Source organism: Dermacentor albipictus, chromosome 1 (assembly GCF_038994185.2).
Source record: "Dermacentor albipictus isolate Rhodes 1998 colony chromosome 1, USDA_Dalb.pri_finalv2, whole genome shotgun sequence".
Taxonomy (NCBI): domain Eukaryota; kingdom Metazoa; phylum Arthropoda; class Arachnida; order Ixodida; family Ixodidae; genus Dermacentor; species Dermacentor albipictus.
This window is the reverse complement of record NC_091821.1, coordinates 400,307,513-400,326,530: the sequence shown is the minus strand read 5'-3', so window position 1 is coordinate 400,326,530 and position 19,018 is coordinate 400,307,513. Positions and strand designations below refer to the sequence as shown.

The window sequence follows — 19,018 nt, the reverse complement described above, 5'->3', positions numbered from 1 at the left end:
ATCGCCATGCTGAACCTGTTCAGAAACAACCGCGGTGGCAACGCTGCGGCGGCGCCCAGCGGCCTTCGAGTGCCTCTGGCGCCCGATCGGCGTGTGCGGGCGCAGCCTCGCTACAAGGCGGCCGCCTGGCTGCTCTTCCTGCAGATGGAGAAGACGCTGGGCCGCTTCCACAGGGTGCTCAACCTTCCCGGCCTGCAGGACTTCCCGGCGAGCTCTCCCGTCGGCTCGCCCGCGGTCATCAGCTTACCCTGGACGGGCCACAAGCAGGAGGCGGCGAGCCCGCTCGGAGACCAAGAGTTCCGCGCCTGCCTGGACGACGAAGGGCGACTGCTCAAGCCGCAGGAGCTGCGCCTTGCCGTCTACAAGGGCGGAGTCGAGCCATCTTTAAGAAAGGTCCGCTGAGTAACTTATCTGTACCGGTATACTCAAACCGATGTACAGATATGTCGGGCGCCACAGTTGAGCCCTCCAGAATGACATTTGCCAACCGGTATTCTTAAAGTTACTTGGTTCGGTCTGATCAGCTCTAGAGCCATGACCTTATACCTTCAGAATGCTAGTTTGTTGCAGATGGAGAGCACGTTCAGTGCTCTTCACTCTATTAAACAACGAACCTGTCCGCGTTCCGAACGAGAAGTTGTTAACGGGAAGCCAGTCTGTGAATACGCTAACTCCCTTACGTGCAACTAAATTCCATGCAGGTCGTCTGGAAGCACATTCTGAACGTGTACCCAGAAGGCCTGACGGGTCGCGAGCGGTTGGCCTACATGCGCCGCAAGAGTGACCAGTACCTACAGCTACGCACCGCCTGGAAGGCGCTCGTGGAGAATCCCGGCTTCAGCGGCGACATCCAACTGGTCAGCAACATGGTGCGCAAGGACGCTTTCCGCACCGACCGCTCGCACCCGTTCTACGAGGGCGCAGACGACAACGCCAACGTCGTCTCGCTCTTCAACCTGCTCACCACGTTCGCGCTCAACCACCCGTCACTGTCCTACTGCCAGGTGATACGAAATTCGAAGCGAATAATAATAATAAAAAAACGCACGCTTCGCTTGTGGACAAAGAGACGCGTGGATCACTTCGTTCTCGCGTCATCTTGTGCAGTAGAGTTTGACAAGGAAGCGCAGTAACGCTGCTCGCCCTTTTGACCCATTCGCACAGGGCATGAGCGACCTGGCGTCACCTCTGCTGGTGGTGATGCGGGACGAGCCGCAGGCGTACGTGTGCTTCTGCGCGCTAATGCGCCGCCTGGGGCCGAACTTCAACGCGGACGGCGAAGCCATGACGCTCAAGTTCAAGCACCTGTCCGATCTGGTGGAGCACTTCGACTCGGCTTTCTTCAGGTACTCTTTGCTCTTGCAATACCCGTACTGCTGTAATGAGAAGCATTCTTCTCCGAGTCAAGCCAGTATTTTTCGGGTGCTTCGATGCACGCCTCCTCCCCCGTGCGAAGCTGGGGGCGAGGAGGACATCGAGTCGTTTTGAGAGTCGGCGCCAGCGGCGCGGTGATGATCTCTAGGACGTCACTGCTACGCCTCCGGCATGCACTTCCCCGTTTCGGCGCCGTCCGCCATGTTTATACACCACGTGCGCGATGGGCGCACATGGTATTCAAGCGCCAACTGAAGCGCCGCAAAATAAACTGTGAATGTGAGATACCGCAGGGAAATGGTAAATAAAGTTGAATAAACAAGGTGAAACAAATTAAGATGTGTGATAATAATAAGATTATAGAAAAATATATACTTTTTAAAAAATAATGTAGGCGATCCTCGTCCTACGCCTGTCGAGCTACGACACTATTTAGCATTTCTGCAGCTCCGGTTTATAACTGTCATGGCTCATTTCCATCGCTGTAGCGGGTCGATGAGTTACCACGATCATCCGCCTGGCGTTGGCGGGTCCGGTCCGGTCCCATCATGCATGCGAGCTTGCCGAGTCCCGCACACCCTTCAAGCTTCAAAACATATTTTTGTCGTACAGCCCTGTCATTCTTAGAGCAACGCTGTCAAAGTCATGTATACCTTGCTGAGTGGAAGGCCTTACTGTGCAAATGAGAACACCTGCGTATGTTTCACAGCACGAAGATAAAACTGTATATCGGGCTCTCCGGGTGTCGATATGCCGCAGAAGTATGACAGTCGTAAATTTCAGCTATGCTCTGGCACTTAACTCGGCGCAAAATTGTGAAGCATCTTACTCGGCATAAGGTGAAGCACATTTTTCGCCTCGTATTATTGCGAAGGTCTGTCCGTACACCGCGGTAGCTCTGGAAGTATAGCCTGCGGTGAATCAAACGCAACAGCCGCTGAACGTTTAGGCGTGCCAACGGGACGAGCCGTAACCTTTTCTCCAACTAAAATAATTTATTACAAAACCTGCGCTCGTGTGGCGACCACTGCAAATGAACCACGACATCTCTCACCAGGCACGTACCCAGGATATTTTTCGGGGGGGGGGCACCACCTCCATCATCATCATCATCATCATCATCATCATCATCATCATCATCATCATCAGCCTGTTTTATGTCCACTGCAGGACGAAAGCCTCTCCCTGCGATCTCCAATTACCCCTGTCCTGCGCCAACCGATTCCAACTAGCGCCCAGGAATTTCCTAATTTCATCGCTCCACCTAGTGTTTTGTCGTCCTCGATTGCGTTTCCCTTCTCTTGGTACCCATTCTGTAACCCTAATGGTCCAACGGTTATCTAACCGGCGCATTACATGACCTGCCCAGCTACATTTTTTCCTCTTGATGTCAATTAGAATATCGTCTGTAACCGTTCGCTCTCTGATCCAAACCACACTCTTTCTCTCTTATCGTTATGCCTAGCAATCTTCGTTCGATCGCTCTTTGCGTGGTCCTTAACTTGCTCTCAAGTCTCTGCCCCATATGCACTGGCAAAATGCACTGGGAAATGCACTGGCAAATGCATTGGCACTGGACATATTGCAGTGGCAAAATGCACTGATTGCACACCTTACTTTTCAATAATAATTCTAAGCTTCCTGTCAGGAGCTGGCAATTTCTGCCGTATGCGATCCAACCTATTTTTATTCTTCTGTGAATTTCCTTCTCATGATCAGGGTTCCCTCTGATTACTTGACCTAGGTAAACGTACTCCTTCACAGTCTCTAGTGGCCGACTGGCCATCCTGATCTCTTGTTCCTTTGCCCGGCTATTTATCATTATCTTCATCTTCTGCATAATAATATTCAACCCCACACTTACACTGTCTCTGTTAAGGTCTCCAATCATTTGTTGTAACTCGTCTGCATTGTTGATGAATAGAACAATGTCATCGGCAAACCGAAGGTTGCTGAGATATTTGCCGTCGATCTTTACTCCTAAGCCTTCCCAGTTTAATAGCTTGAGTTCTTCTAAGCATGCAGAAAATAGCTTTGGAGAAATTGTGTCTCCCTGTCTGACCCCTTTCTCTATAGGTATCTCCCTGCTTTTCTTGTGTAGAATTAAGGTAGCTGTAGAATCCCTGTAGATATTCTTACGCGAAGGATGAGTCAGTAAGACGAGAAACTATTTACAGATTATATTTACAACAACGGTTGCAGCGCTGACCAGTTAGATTCACAGCGTGAGCCCAGTTCGTTCTTCCTCCCGTTTTCTGGAGTGATGGCGCCTACGCGCCTCGTTCAAACAAACAAATACCTCACGCATGTAGCAATATTTTCGAAGCTTTTTACGTAAGCGTTCTGTACTCCTTGATTACGTAGTGCCTCTACGATTGCTGGTATCTCTACTGAATCAAATGCCTTTTCGTAATCTATATAAGCCACATAGAGAGGCTCATTGTACTCTGCAGATTTCGCGATAACCTGATTGATGACATGGATGTGATCCATTGTAAAGTATCTCTTCCTCAAGCTAGCCTGTGTTCCTTGGTTGACAAAATCCATTTTTAACCTTATTCTATTGGAGATTATTTTGGTAAATATTTTATATAATACTGGGAGCAAGCTAATGGTCCCATAATTGTTCAATTATTTAACGTCTCCTTTTTTTGTGGATTAGTATAATGTCTGCATTCTTCCAGTTTTCTGGGACCCTTGCAGTCGATAGACACTTCGTATAAAGAGCCGCCAGTTTTCCAAGCATTATGTCTCCTCCATCTTTGACTAAATCTACTGTTATTCCACCTTATCCTCACGCTCTTCATCGTTTCATGTCTTGTAGGGTCCTTCTGACCTCATCGCTAGTTGTAGGAGAGTTTCTGTATCCTGTTGATTACTGTTTCTAAGTGAACTATCGTGGCTCCTCTGGGTACTGTATACAGGTCAGGTTAGAATTTTTCCGCTTCTTTTACTATATCTTCGAGATTGCTGATGATATTATCCTTCTTATCTTTTTGTGCATACATCATGGTTTGTCCTATGCCAGGTTTCTTTTTTACTGATATCAGGCTGCGTTCATTTTTTACGGCTTCTTCAGTCTTTCTCATGTTATAGTTTCGAATATCGGTTATTTTCGCCTTGTTGATCAGTTTTGAAAGTTCCGCGAATTGCGTAACGCTGTGAGGCCGCCAGTCCCATACAACCGCGTAGAGCGCAGGACTCTGCGATTCTAGACGTACTGCGCTCGCTGCGAAAGGGTAATAAAACACCCGCATAAGCACAGCAGAGAAGTGGCTACGTGAGGCGGTTCGACCGGTAACTGTAGAAGCATCATTCAAAACAAGTAATTGTTCTCCACTTCCGGCGGCGTTTTCTCTACTTCCTTTTTAAATAAAGATGTTGATCCATAAATATTCTCGTAAACAACGGTTAACTTTTTTATTATTCGCTTTTGCTTGCAGTTTGGTTGTTGCCTTGGCTCTCTCCCTTAGTAGATGCTTAATTTCTCAATTTTCTCAATTCCTTGCGATTTTTGTTGCCAGTTGCCAATTTTGAACGAAAAGTGCTATACAGTTGGGGAAAAACAGACGAGGTAACGGGCGACATTCATCTTGCTTATGTGTTTAGGGGTTATTGCAGGGTTTCATGATGGACGCTATTTCACATTATTTTATTTCCCAGCTTATCTAACCCATATCACGTGTATATGGTTCCGGGCATCTGCCAGCGTCGCGGCGAGCCGTAACTCAAGGAAATAATGAAGCAAAGGGATAAGTTAAACGCAACTGGCGTTTTCTCCGGCCGCAACTCGTTGCATGAGAGTACAGACCAGCTGAGTAACAGCCGCATCCCTCTCCTGGTCCCAGGATCAGCCTAAACAAAGAAGGTTGAACTAACAAAAGCAACAGCTATGCGCGTGACGGTTGAATAGTTGGTGACAACTGAACGCGTCTCGTGTTAATCGCGCGGGTGCGGAATCTATGAGAAAACTGTCCTTCACATTACAACAGATGCCGATAACTACCGCCATCTAAAAGGAGTGAAAAAGGCAGCATAATGCTGACCGATGAACAGCTGCGAAGTCTCAACATTGATCTGGCGGCGCTTTAGAAATGTGTGAGGAGTGGTGGCGTGGGTGGGGAGGGGGGGGGGGGGGGTATGCTACTTGATTTCGGGGGGGGGGGGGCCGGGCCCCCCCGGGCCCCCCCCTGGGTACGTGCCTGTCTCTCACGTTTTTACACTGGCACACGCACTCGGATGCAGTACAACTAAATCTTACAAGGGGCGGTATACGTTCACGTTATACAAAGCGCATCCAACCGACGCGCCCAAGTGATCGGACTATAGTGTGATTTTGAGCCGATGCAGATCACCTCAAAATATTTGTGACAATATGGCCTTTCTTACAGCTGAATGAACAAGTAGGGGGAAAAGCGTTTCGGTCGGATCCTGATTTGTACAAATGAAATTCCCTGCATCTGAAATCACAACCAATTTCATTGTAAACTGAATTGCGATCACAACAAAAGCTTGCGTGTCGTCGCCGTGAAGTGCTCGAAAACGTCGTCTAATGAAACTGATGTTATGAATCTCCTGCTCTATAAAAGGTAGCATCACCCAAGAAGCCGCCCCCGCGACGTGGTTGTACCCACCGTTTATAAAGCTGTTGTACCTATCGCTTGGTCTTTACGCGCGTTAGCTTCGAAAATGTTATTTCGCAGCAGGAGCGCTGGCTACAGGAACAGCAGCGGAAAAAAAAAGAAATCAGCTAAAAAACGCGACAAAATTTCCTGCGTACTGTTGTGTTCAAACCGACTTCTCTGAGCGAGTGAAGCCATGTCATAGACGGTCATTGTATTTGCTGCTGTAATCCGAGATCTCAGGAGCCGCATTGCTGTCATCGTCTTCATCAAACAAGACGCAAGTAATTGATGTCTGCTCAGCACTCACTGAGAGACTGAGGAGGCTCCTGCAGGGCACGCACGAGGTCAAAAACCCCACGTGCGATCCTCGACTCTCTGGACAAAGGCGTCAAGCATCGGAAAGAAAACGGCCGGGCGATACATATTGTAAGATTTGGAGTCGGGCTTGTAGGACGATCGGAGGAACTTGGGGCGACAGGACTAGGCGAGCAGGAATGTTGCCCTTGATAATGTCATCTTATTTTTCGACTGAAGAACTTAAATCTTTTTTTAGGAACCCATGCCTATCTGCTATTCACTTTAACGCTCGAAGTCTAAAAAAACACCATGATGAAATCCACAACTTTTTAGCATCTTTAGACCACACATTTTCTCTCATCTGCATTTCTGAAACGTGGCTTTCAGATGCAGATAATGATTTATTTGGCTTTCCCTCTTATGCTTCGGAGTATTGCTACCGCCCTCATCAAAGCTACGGAGGTGTCGCTGTTTTTATATCTTCAAATGTGCGTTACAAACGAAGACATGACATATCATTTTCAATGCCAAACTGTGAAGCTGTGTGGATCGAACTGGAAGATGCGAACCAGACAATTGTCGGTTGCCTGTATCGCTCACCTTCAACTTCCATATCTGCTTTTTGCAATGACCTGAACACTATACTTGGTAACTTGTCTGCAGAAAAGAACAATGTTGTGCTTCTTGGTGACATTAACATCAATCTTCTGGATGACTGCAGCTCTGCTACTACTGCCTACACTAACTGCCTTCATGGATTTGGCTTCGAATCATTGGTTTCGCTTCCAACTAGATGTAATTTAGGGGCTTCGGCCACCTTAATAGATCACAAATTTTCCAACCTTATGTGCCCTCCAGTTTGCGGTATACTTGAAATTAACATCACTGACCATTTTCCTGTCTTTTTTAAACTTCCTTATCAATTACATAAACCTTGTCATGAATTCTATACAGCCGTGATTAATAAAGACGACTTCATCGCTCGCGTTGGTGAGCTAAATTGGTGTTCTGTGTTTTCAGAATCAAACGCTGAATTTGCATTTAATGACTTCTCAGACAAAATAAGGAAATGTATCGCTAATTCTACAAGCTTTGTAAAATGCAGAAGACATGTCCCAGCTTTACAGAACCCTTGGTTAACCAATGGTCTACTCACTAGCCTACGTAAAAAAGATAACCTGTACCGAAAAGTTAAACACCGCCCTTTTAACATTCGACTCAAAACTCGCTATAAGATCTATTGTAACCTGTTAAACCGTCTGCTCAGGGTAGCCAAAAGAAAATATTATGAATTAAGAATAGCTGAAGCCGGCACAGATTCAAAACGGCAGTGGAATGTAATAAATTCCTTCTTGAACCGAACCCATAGGGCTAAACCAATAAGTACGCTTCATTCATCAGACGGCACGTATGAACAAGCAGATGAACTCGCGAACACATTTAATGAGTTCTTTTGTGACCATTCCTCTGATCATACCACTGATAATCAACTATCATTTCAGCGATGCTTACAATCATTGTACCTATTTCCAACTGGCCCAGATGGAATAATTAATATCATACAAGATTTAAAGGTTACAGGAGCAGGTCTGGACGAAATCAGTTCTATTAATATTAAATTAGTAGCTCATCTTATCGCTCGACCGTTATCACATGTTATCAATTTAATCTTTAAGACTGGAGTATTTCCTAGTCAACTAAAAAAAGCAAAAATTATTCCAGTATTTAAAAAGGGTGACCGCTCCTACATTTCTAATTATCGCCCTATTGCTATTCTTCCTTTCTGTAGCAAGATTATCGAAAAAGGTCTTGAAAAAGCTTAACTAAGTACTTCTCAAAATTTAACATTCTTTCGCCAAATCAATTCGGCTTCAGGGTAGGATCCTCGACTGATTGTGCTATACTTTCTTTCACGGATAAAATAAAAGGCGCTATAGTTGCCGGTTTCTACGCAGGATCAATTTTTATCGACTTATCCAAAGCATTTGAATCAATAAACCACGTCATCTTACTTACTAAACTACGAGCAGTAGGCATCGATGGCCCTGCATTAGCACTTATAAAAAGTTACCTAACAGATAGACAACAAGCTGTGTATTTTAGTTCCTCACTTTCTAATTTCAGAATAACCAATAAAGGGGTCCCGCAGGGGTCTGTACTTGGCCCGCTACTATTCCTGCTTTACATAAATTATTTACCCGGTTGTTTAACAGAAACTGAGGCCTTTCTTTACGCCGATGACACTACATTACTTGCTACCGATCGTTCACTAACTTCCCTGACTACTAAGCTAAACACTGATCTGAAAAATATTTTAACGTGGTGCCAGCTTAACTCGCTAAGCATAAATCCTACCAAAACGTCTTTTATGCTTTTTCATTCGAATCATAGGACACCAGAGTTCATTCCCACTGTCAACCTAAACTCTCTTAACATCAGTGCAGTTAATGAATGCTCATTTCTTGGAATAATTCTTGGCTCAAACTTAAAATTTACGAAGCATATCGCCTATTTCAAGCGCAAAATTTCTCCCGGTATTAGAATTTTACTTAAATCTAGATATTATTTTAGCATATATTATTGCTGGCCTTGTATTATTCTTTTATTCACAGCCATCTTAATTATTGCATTACAGCATGGGGTAACACATATCCAACTCATATAGCACCACTACAGCATTTGCAGAATCAAGCCATCCGGATATTGTCATTCAGCTCATACAACTGCAGTGCTTCTGATATGCTTTTCAACCACAGAATACTTTCAGTAAAAAATATTGTTAAATATAAATTAGCCATAACGTTATTTAAGGTAATACGTAATCCTTCTCCAGTAAATATATTTTCTACGGCTACTTTGGTTAACTGAACCGCACAAGGTTTGCAGCTAACAACAATTTCTTATTGCCACTAATACATACTAATTATGGAAAACAAACTGGATATTTCGCAGCATTATCCACTTGGAACAGCCTCCCATTAAATGTCAAGCACTCTTCTTGTTAGAGTTCCTTCAAGAAAGCATTATTCACTTTTCTACTAGATAGCCAAAATAATCCACATATCTAAGCTATTCACCTCACTCCTGCTGATTTCCTTGCCGTTTTTTTCTTCTCTTTTTTCTTTAGTTTTCTTTTTCTCTCATTTATAGCCTTTATAAGTATTTTGGTTTGTTATATTGCGAATGCCCTAAACTACTGTTTTAATTGTACGACTTGTACAATTTTAATTGTACGAATTGACTATATATTACTTTACAGTATGTACTTATACTTTGAATATTCTTCCTCATAGTGACTACTGTATTGCTGTTTTATGCCTTGTATTTCCTTTAATGTATATATTTTCTGTCAGGAGGTCCCCTTTCAGCCACATGCTCTGGGACCTCCTTCTGCATACTTATGTAAACATGTATGTCTCCTCATTAAAGAAATAAACTGAACTGATTTAGTTTTTACAAAAAAAATTATTTACATTATTTACATTTGAAACAAGTGATACATTTACACAGTCTAGCGTGACTCCCAAATGGAGCCCGCAAAACGAAGCATACGGCAAACGAGCACACAGCTCTCGAGTACATTGACGAGCACAGAGCACGACGACGAGCACACTCTAGCCGCCGACAACAGTTCGTTATATGCACTTCGTGTTCCCTAGATCCCTATAGGTGAGGCAAAACGTTCGACGTCATCGTAAACAAGCCGCCTCTCTGCGGGACGGTTTACACACACACGTACGCACTTTCACTGCACTCGGAGCTGACCTTCGCAACGCGGCCGTCGTGTTGTCCATTGTCCTGCGTCCCCGTAGCCAGGAGGTCACGCCCGACCCCAGCCGGCGCCTCTAAATTCCAGGGCGGACCTCGCACAGTGGCCTCCGCCGCTGCCCATTGTCTGGCGTCCTCAAAGGCCCGTGAAAAGGCACCCCAAGGCATCTCCTTCCAGGAAATCCCTCTGCTTCAGTCGAACCGTGAAGGCGTTGGCGATTTCACTAACAATAGCTGATCGCGTTTAGTCATGCGGCGCCAAGGGGTTGTTGACGCTGCACCTCGCGGCTCCTGCGAAACGAGTCACCGCGGCAGGTGTTGGAGGCTTCCATGGTATCTTCGGGGAAGCTCGCCACGTTCTCAGCTGGAGCTAGCTGCGAAAACTTGCATGTTGCCACCTCGGCAGGCCATTCCTAACTATATGCTGCTCCTCTTTGGTCAAGCAGAAATGTTCATTTATCTCGGTTGCATTGATTCTATTAGACGTCTTTCTTCTCCGGACTTGTCTCGCAGATAGAGCAAGCTTCTGAAAACCTTATTAAATGCCGTTGTGAGCTCAGCATTGGGCTCCTGAGGAGCCCAACTAACCTTCATAATAACATGAAAAAAAAAACAACAACAGGGTGACAACTTCCATGCAGCACGCACGATTGAAGCTCTAGCTGCCTCTCCGGGTGCCTCATTGAGTTCACAATCTCTACTAACTCACTCGGGAGCTCTGCGCAGCTCTCACGAACGGCCTTCACAGCTTCCGTGCGACAGTCCAGGAAAAAGAGTTCAGAGCTCTAAGCTTTGTGTTGAAAGCATGGAATTTCTCTCGAAAAAGTGCGTGGCGTACAACGCTATTTGCAACGAAGTTTTAGACAACTTGCAGAGAGCTGAAAAAAATATCGAACAGCATTTTGTTCTCTGCTCGTGATAAACAATCCGTCGACGAGCACCAGGTTCAGGTAGGGGGCATAACAGTGAAAATATACAAGCTTGCCGTTCCACCCGCCGTGGTTGCTCAGTGGCTATGGTGTTAGGCTGCTGAGCACGAGGTCGCGGGATCGAATCCCGGCCACGGCGGCCGCATTTCTATGGGGGCGAAATGCGAAAACACCCGTGTACTTACATTTAGGTGCACGTTAAAGAACCCCAGGTGGTCGAAATTTCCGGAGTCCTCCACTACGGCGTGCCTCATAATCAGAAAGTGGTTTTGGCACGTAAAACCCCATAATTTAATGCTTGCCGTTCTGTTCGCACTTCGCTTGGACACTGCAGGTACGTCACCAGATATGGTAGAAGCCCCGTCAAAACCGACATCGATGCCAGAGAAAACAACTTGCAATGTTGCGAAGACAGACTCGCTGTCCATGTTTGTGAGCCTTTAAAGATCGAAAACCTCCTCAATTGGCCTATTTCCAATCCCTCCAAAAGTACCTATACAGTCGAACGCGGATATATTGAACCGAAACATAACGAATTATTGCGTAGAACGAACGGCTGTAAAATCACCTTTAAAAGCGTTTTATAATATTTTTATTTGATATATCGAATTACCTATATATCGAACTTTTTTTTGTAATCTCCTTCAGATTCGATTAATGACGACAGACAGCTACTCTTTTCCCCTTGAATCCGCCAGATAATTGATTAAACATGGCTGTGTGCAGCAATCGTAAGATTATTTTGCATTCTGTAACTCGCGTATACGAACGTTCTTCGACCCCTACTTCAAGTGATCGCACAGAATCGGGTTATACGTTTTCGGTAGGCTTTACAATTTCAAAAAATTATACAGTGTGCCTTCTGAATGGCCTTCCTTTTTCCGCGAGCAGCAGGACTACGACGCCAAAAACAACGTCGCGTTTTCGTTGGCGTCGTTCCTCTGTTTGGCAGTCTCGTCGAGCATCTAGAAGAAAAGCAGTTCATTTGTTCGCATGGCCGTAAGGTTTTTTTCATGCTGGTTGAACGCTTGCATCTCGTTCTGTTGCAGACAGATAGCTCGAAAAAGGATGTCGCCAGTTTCGCTCACGCCCGCCATAAAAAAAAAGCGTTTACGAAGTCACAGGTGTCCCCTGTCCTCTTTAGTCTCTGTACGCGTGGCGTCTTTATCGCGCCTCTTTCGTGCCCCGCGAGACGCTTGTCGTGTTCCTTGTACCTACACAAAATTTGCGCCCCTGTGCTCAGCCCACAGGGAGGGAGAGGAGGGGGGGTGCCTCTCTTGTGTGCACGCCTATGAGTATAGTGTCTATAGTTGCGGTTGAACAAGTAAAACGGAGAATTAGCGGCAGTTTTGTAGCATGCAGCGTAATAAGCGAACGTTACATAGAGCGAAACAATGGCCGCCTAATCGTGGTGGCCGGGCGAAAAGTATATTTAGCATGTCGATGAGAGTGCGGTTCAGTCCCTGAGTGGTCCATTGGTCTGAAGATGGTAGGAGGTAGTGAGCTTCTGCGTGATAGAGCAATAGTGCAAGCTGTCGGCGATTACCTTGGAAAGTAATGTACAGCCACGTTCCGCGAAGAGCTATCGTGAGGTCACCGTGCACTAAGATAATATCGTGAAGGAGATCAGCAACGTAAAAAGTTGCACACTTGGTTGGAAGTGCTGGAGTACGTGTCGGCGTATCGTGTCGCATAATTGGTTGCCAATGCGATCCAGCTGTTTAAAATAATAGAGGTTTGGGCTATATTTGGTAGGTCATAATTAGCGAGAGCTATCACCACGGAGAGTGTGCTTTGCTAAGGATACTCGCCGTGGTTGCTTAGTGTGGCTATGGTGTTGGGCTGCGAAGCACGAGCTCGCGGGATCGAATTCCGGCCGCGTTGTCGTAGGTGCGAGAGAACCAGAGATCTCCTGCGCTTAGCGCGTCATGAAGTTTGTGGAGGATAGCTTAGCGAAGGTTTTGAGAAGACAATAAGAAGGAAAGGGCCGTCAGGGTAAGAATTACGGTGGCAGAAAACGTCATCCTGGCCGACGAACATTCGTGGTGATAGGTCGCTAAACGGAGATTTCGCTCTCTCAATGAGCGTCCGCAAAGCGGACGTAGCTCAATTTAAGAGGCCTAAATGCAGGCACAAGACTTGCCCGTCCAAAATTTGGGCGCCAGTAAACCGAGGCTGTTTATAGCGTCGCTGTCGCAATTCTCGGTGCTGTCCGGAGGATAACAGGACAAGCAGTCGCCATCGTTGGAATGTGTACTGCCCGCGTAAGCATTGCTGGCCGACTTACTGCCGTGCTTTTCACCGGCCTTGCCGTATATCCCCATGACCTGATGCTCGACCTTAACTTTATTTCCGCTCACTCGGGACTGGTCGATCGGGACTCCCCCCTTTCTCTAATTCTTGATCCTGCTGCTCCGCCCAAGAGTCACTCAGGTCCTGCGGATTTTTCACGTGACGCCACAAATCGTCACATACATCGAACAGTCGCCTTCACAGTTTGTTCTGGACCCAACTACATCGCCATCCCTATCATACCGCATACTGTCGTCGACAGTGTCGAGCGCACAACGCCACGATGGCCCTTTATGCGGTGCTGACTTTTGCTGCCAACAGTACATGTATTTCCGTGTTATATTTTGGTCTTAGCGAAGCACGTCTAAACACAGAGAATATCACTGGTCACTATCGATGTCTTATCAGATCACCCTACTAAAATGTTAAATCAAATTATGGGTTTTACGTGACAAAACCACGATCTGATTATGAGGCACGCCGTAGTGGGGCACTCCGGAAGTTTGGACCACCTGGGGTTCTTTAACGTGCACCTAAGTTTAAGCACATGTGTGTTTTTGCATCTGCTAAAATGTTCGTCGTTGACGCTTCCTGTGGGAGCCTGAAGTCTGTTCATTGTCCTGACGACAACTTAAACGAATGATTGCTACAGACCTACCGCTTGAGTAGGCTGACGCTTTCTATTGTTCCGCTTTCTTATGAGCAAATTATCATAGAAGTGTTTCCAAACCTTCTTGTTAGCCAAGTATCATCCGTGACCATGCGAAAATGGGGTAGAGTCATTGCATACAGCTCCGAAAATATGTGTCAATACTCCGCTAGAACTAGCCTTTTGCTAAAAACAGAGCTATTTTTTACGCAACTCTCATTTAAAATAGATTGACTGCGTGACTCGGACCACCGGGATCTTGAAATCCGCTTACAGGTACCTTGAGAAATTCGGAGCCCACGACCTGCTCTTCTGCTACCGCTGGCTGCTGCTGGAGTTGAAGCGCGAGTTCGCCTTTGACGACGCACTGCGCATGCTCGAGGTGCAGTGGAGCTCACTTCCGCCGATGCCACCCGACGGCGAGCTGCCCCTGTTCGAGCGGCCCTACCACATCGAAGTGGTCCTGCCATGTACGTTGCTGTCGACGCACGTCGATTCCAGCTCGCAGGGCAAGGTGCACGTCGTTTGCCGACAGAGCCCGCCGCCGGCTGCAGAGGCCTCGCCGTCGGCGTCCACCGTGTGCGGTGACGGGTCGGCGAACGGTGACAAAGACGAGCAGGATGTCTGCAAGCCCGTCACCACGTCCGTCACGCAAGAGCTGAGCACGGAGCTGAACAGCACGAGCCAGCGGTTGGGCACATGGTGCGACGGCCACGGAGACAGCGCGGGCAAGCACGCCTCTGACACGGAAGACCAGCTCAAGCCAAAGAGCACTGCCGACGAGCACCATGCGTTCCAGGAAGACGGCGCTTCCTCTAGCGGGGTCTGCACGCCGGAATCAGGCGCTGTACCGCGGACGAACGCTTCGAGTTTCGCTAAGAAGGCCTGCCGCCGATGTGCGGCCAACATGCGGCTGCCGCGGCCGCGGGAACTTGGCGGCGGCAACCCGTTCATGATGTTCCTTTGCCTAGCGATACTCACGCAGCACCGCGACGTCATCATGCGCGAAGGCATGGACTACAACGAACTGGCCGTGCATTTCGATAAGCTGGTGCGCCAGCACGACTTGACCAGCGTGCTCCAGCGGGCCAGGGCCTTTTACTCCGACTACTTGCGCCTCGGATGGGACGAACCGTGGGAATAGCACCCACGTGTTCGAATCCGCGATTTCATATACTCAACTGCAGTGGAGGCTGGCTGTTCCGACGCGGTCGGGTAACCTATAGGCCGTGGGCTGTCAGCTGCAGGTCAGCTGCACGCTGCCAGCTGCACGTGTCCTCAGTGCACATCGAACCTGTTGGTAGCCCAGCGCCATCCATTCGAGGTAGCCTTATTACGCGCATCATATAGCGTTATATGTCTGAGGTCCAACCCAGATGCGCCCCGTATACTTGCTTTCAGAGCACTACGCTTTCACATGAGTGCACTTCGTTAACGCCCGGTTACAGATTTGAGATTGAATTTTGCGTCCCATATGACTTCTAGTGCTACAAACGTGCGTTTGTGTTGCCTTCATTTATAAATGCTGGCTTACATTTTGAACCATGCAGCGATAAGCCCTGTTATCACCATGGCCGTTAAGAACAGCGTATGATTGACTGCGAGCACCGCCGTCAGGCTACGATTATGATTGCAGCGGAACCAAGGTTTCATTATTAGATTTCATTGTGAGCTTGTCGAAAGCTGCAGCGACGGAACAACCAATCTACCTTTTAATAAAGGTTTGCTTGGAATTCTTGAGTGAAAGACGTTGGTGCCACAACCATCAGCATTCTCTGTTTTCTCCTTTATATGTACTACAGCAATTAGCTTTATATTGCGGTTATCGTGATGCCCGTTATTTTCGGCAGAGAGATGACACGATCGTAGCTGTTGAACAGAATTTAAAAGAATTGATAACGGCACAGTTATGACGCGTGAATTTTATGAAGAACCGACGCACATGAGGTCTTTATCATTTTATTTCGTTTTCTTGAAGGGTTGAAAAAGTTGCGCTCAAGCGGCAATATCCTCGCCCTTCGTAACCGAGCGAACGAGCGCAGCGGGAGATGAAAGATGGTGAGAGCGAAGAGAGCGTGAGGAGGAAAGCGGTGGAGGAGGGTGCAAGGGAAGCGGAGGAGTAGAGTATGACAAAACGACGAGGAGGAAGGAGGAGTGCCGCACGCGACATGCTCAGCGGAGGCGAGCGCTTTGGAAACAAAGCTGGCATGGGCTTCGGACCCACTTCGTATGCGCTACTTCGGCGGCGATGCCGCTAGAGAATGCGCTCCGTGCGTGCCACGCATTCCGTGTTCACGCTTTCTTTCTGAACAATGAGCGACACAACCGGTGGAAATGCTTTATTTATCGCGGCTGCTAAACGAGCTGCGCGAGCAGAGGCTCAGCGCCGCCGGCGAGAGGACCCTGTCGTTCAGAATCAAATTCTTTGCCTCAGTATATCGCAAATTCAGAAATACCTAAAACAGCTGCGCTGAAAATTCCCATTAGGGAGTATCGTAATCGTCGGTGAGTGAGTGAGTGAGTGAGTGAGTGAGTGAGTGAGTGAGTGAGTGAGTGAGTGAGTGAGTGAGTGAGTGAGTGAGTGAGTGAGTGAGTGAGTGAGTGAGTGAGTGAGTGAGTGAAGAAACTTTGTTGTGAAAGCCTGCAGAACGGTTAGCCTTCCCTATCGTCGGTGAATTTTTTTTCAGGTACCTGACTATTCAGCATTACCTGGGGTTCCGCAAACCATTACCATACGAACCAACGTGTTTGTGTAAATTGAGTAGTTGCGAGTTCGTGTGGCGAGCACACGTGTGTGTGCCAACAGCAGCACGACGACGATCGCATGACAGCTAAGGTATATAGACGCCGGCCGTTCGACTCGAGCTTACGACATGGTGCTTGTTGGGTTCCGCATGGGTAGCGGACGAGCGTAAGCGAGAGAAACGCGAATTGTGAAACACGGATACAATCGTACGTACGTACTACCTATGGCTAAGTCATGTGGTGTATGTTAAGACGAACGATGACATTTGTACTCCGGTGAAGAAACGTTAAAGCATGACTAACTTGGGCGATCATGAAGTTGGTACAAAGTCGCAGCTATTGTTGTTGTTGCCTTCAAATAGCGGCAGATGGTGCCACTATTGTATCAACCATGTTGCCATGAAACGTATTCAGATTCAATCCGACGAGATGACGTAGGTGCTGCATAGTACCAAACAATACCTACACATAGTACATAGTACATATATAGTACATACATATTACCAAACAATACCTACAACCGAATTCTATGTCTAAAGGACATTTTATTGATGCAAAAGCGTCAAATGAACCATTGAGCGAAAAAGACAGCGACCGTCATCTGTAGGAGCGAAATGGCTCCTAGTTTTCCATTGGCTGCGACGCCACGTCACGAGCGTGCATCGACAGAGCAGAGCGGGCGAAAGGGCTCACTGCTGTAGGCCTAGCGCACGACCTTTTCATCGGGCGAGGAGGAACGGACGCGCGGCGAGCCTTTCCTCCTCTCTGGCTTCTGTGATCCGGCGCGGCACTGTTTGAAAGTATTGCTGTGTCGCGTGTTGCAGAACGATTTGGAGATGTTTCAGTTCCGACTTTGTGAAATTTACGCAATGTCCGTTCATATACAAGGTCGTCAGGGAACCAGTGTGTAGCCTTTCAATGCATCGGTAACGGAAATATCTCTTGGCTGGGGCGCAAACATGCGGCGCGCATCATCAGCCGTGGTGTGTGTACGTGGTGTGAACTGTTTTGGGTGTATCGATTTGTATTCGACGAAGGGAACTGGCGTCTGTGTATTACCAGGAAATGAAAAATGTGCTCAATATGTGATGTCTTGGCGTAGGAACTACACATGCAATATGCGGGGCGTTCATGAGAAGAAAACCTGAATAAAAATAAAAGTAAATAAAAGTAGCGACGTTACTCCTCCTCCGGCCTCTCCTTCTCTCGGTCTCCTCACCGTTCGCGCTTTCCCTCGTCGCTCGCCCTCGCAGTTTGGTCGTTCGCTCCGAGGCGCACAGGCTTCGCCCATAGAGTTACGGGATGTGAGACATTAAAAATGGTTGTTTGTTGTTTACGCATGGATTTTTACCGTATTTAAGGCTTTTTTATTGTGTGCTGTGCTAGGAGCGATGATGGAACGCTGTGAAAGTGGCAGAAACAGATGATTTTTTGTGCTTTCTCGGCGCAGGTACTGCGCACCTGTTTCGCCGCTTCGGGCTGGCTGCCTGCTTCCAGTTAGAAACGTTTTGAGGCTAGTTTCGTGGACAAATTCCTTCTAATGTCGACTTCTAGCACAAAAATCAGAGCTCCTTGTCTCGCCAATAATCTATGCGCACGATATTCATATGCCTGCCAGAGCTTTATTTGAGTGTTCATTCGTATAGGGCCAGTATAGCTGCAGGCAAAAACACTGTCGCGGCTTGCACAGAGCTAGCTGCTTAGCGGGATATTTATGTTGCATTGGTCAGATTCTGTATTTCAATTTCTAGAGAAATTTTCCTGGCGTGAAAGGGCTGCAGTGAAGTGGAGGTTCGCCGGTGCACGCGATAAGGCGATGCGTTTGGTTGTGTGCAGCACTGTGTAGCTGTTGATACAACAACTCGGATGTGTTCGCGCTGTTCGAACTGCGTATGTGTGTACTACTTGCGTGCACCCAATTGACTACCGTGTGTCGAGCCTTGTGCAGCTTAATAATTTAATCATCTCACTCCCACGATGACCGAACGTAAGGTGCGTGACTTATTCGGCTGAATGATGCGAGCATCATGTAGAAAGGTGCGCGATCATCGCAGAACATCTCGTCTATTCTCGTCGTTCCGTCATGACGCTGGCGTCTCTGTATGCAATGAAACTGGTCCTACGCCTTCATTACAAACTGGCTCCACTGGCTCTCAAGACAAACATCACAGTGGAACGTATTGTATTTGTAAACAAAGCGTATGCAAGAACAAAAGTTACACATAGAACACATAGGTTTCCATCAATTAGCGCCTTCCCCCTCAGCGCAGTTTCCAAGTCATTATGAGCTAACAAACTTGTGCCGAGACGGTGGAGGGGAGAAAGCCTACTCACAATAC

General features: G+C 47.3%; 1 protein-coding gene across 1 annotated transcript; it reads left to right on the top strand.

Moving 5' to 3' along the window:
• LOC135918751 (TBC1 domain family member 25-like) lies at positions 1–15,598 on the top strand. The gene is made up of 4 exons (XM_065452420.1): positions 1–393; positions 702–1,004; positions 1,165–1,346; positions 14,211–15,598. The coding sequence occupies exons 1-4, from the start codon at positions 7–9 to the stop codon at positions 15,076–15,078; spliced, it is 1,740 nt and encodes a 579-aa protein (XP_065308492.1). The 5' UTR covers positions 1–6; the 3' UTR covers positions 15,079–15,598.
• Positions 15,599–19,018: the final 3,420 nt, after the last annotated feature.

Bases quoted from the DNA above. Each gene is read 5' to 3' on its own strand.
- LOC135918751 (XM_065452420.1), top strand. From the start codon at position 7: ATGCTGAACCTGTTCAGAAACAACCGCGGTGGCAACGCTGCGGCGGCG. The intron at 1,005-1,164 runs GTGATACGAAAT...CCATTCGCACAG, and splicing joins CGTCACTGTCCTACTGCCAG to GGCATGAGCGACCTGGCGTC. The intron at 1,347-14,210 runs GTACTCTTTGCT...ATCCGCTTACAG, and splicing joins TTCGACTCGGCTTTCTTCAG to GTACCTTGAGAAATTCGGAG.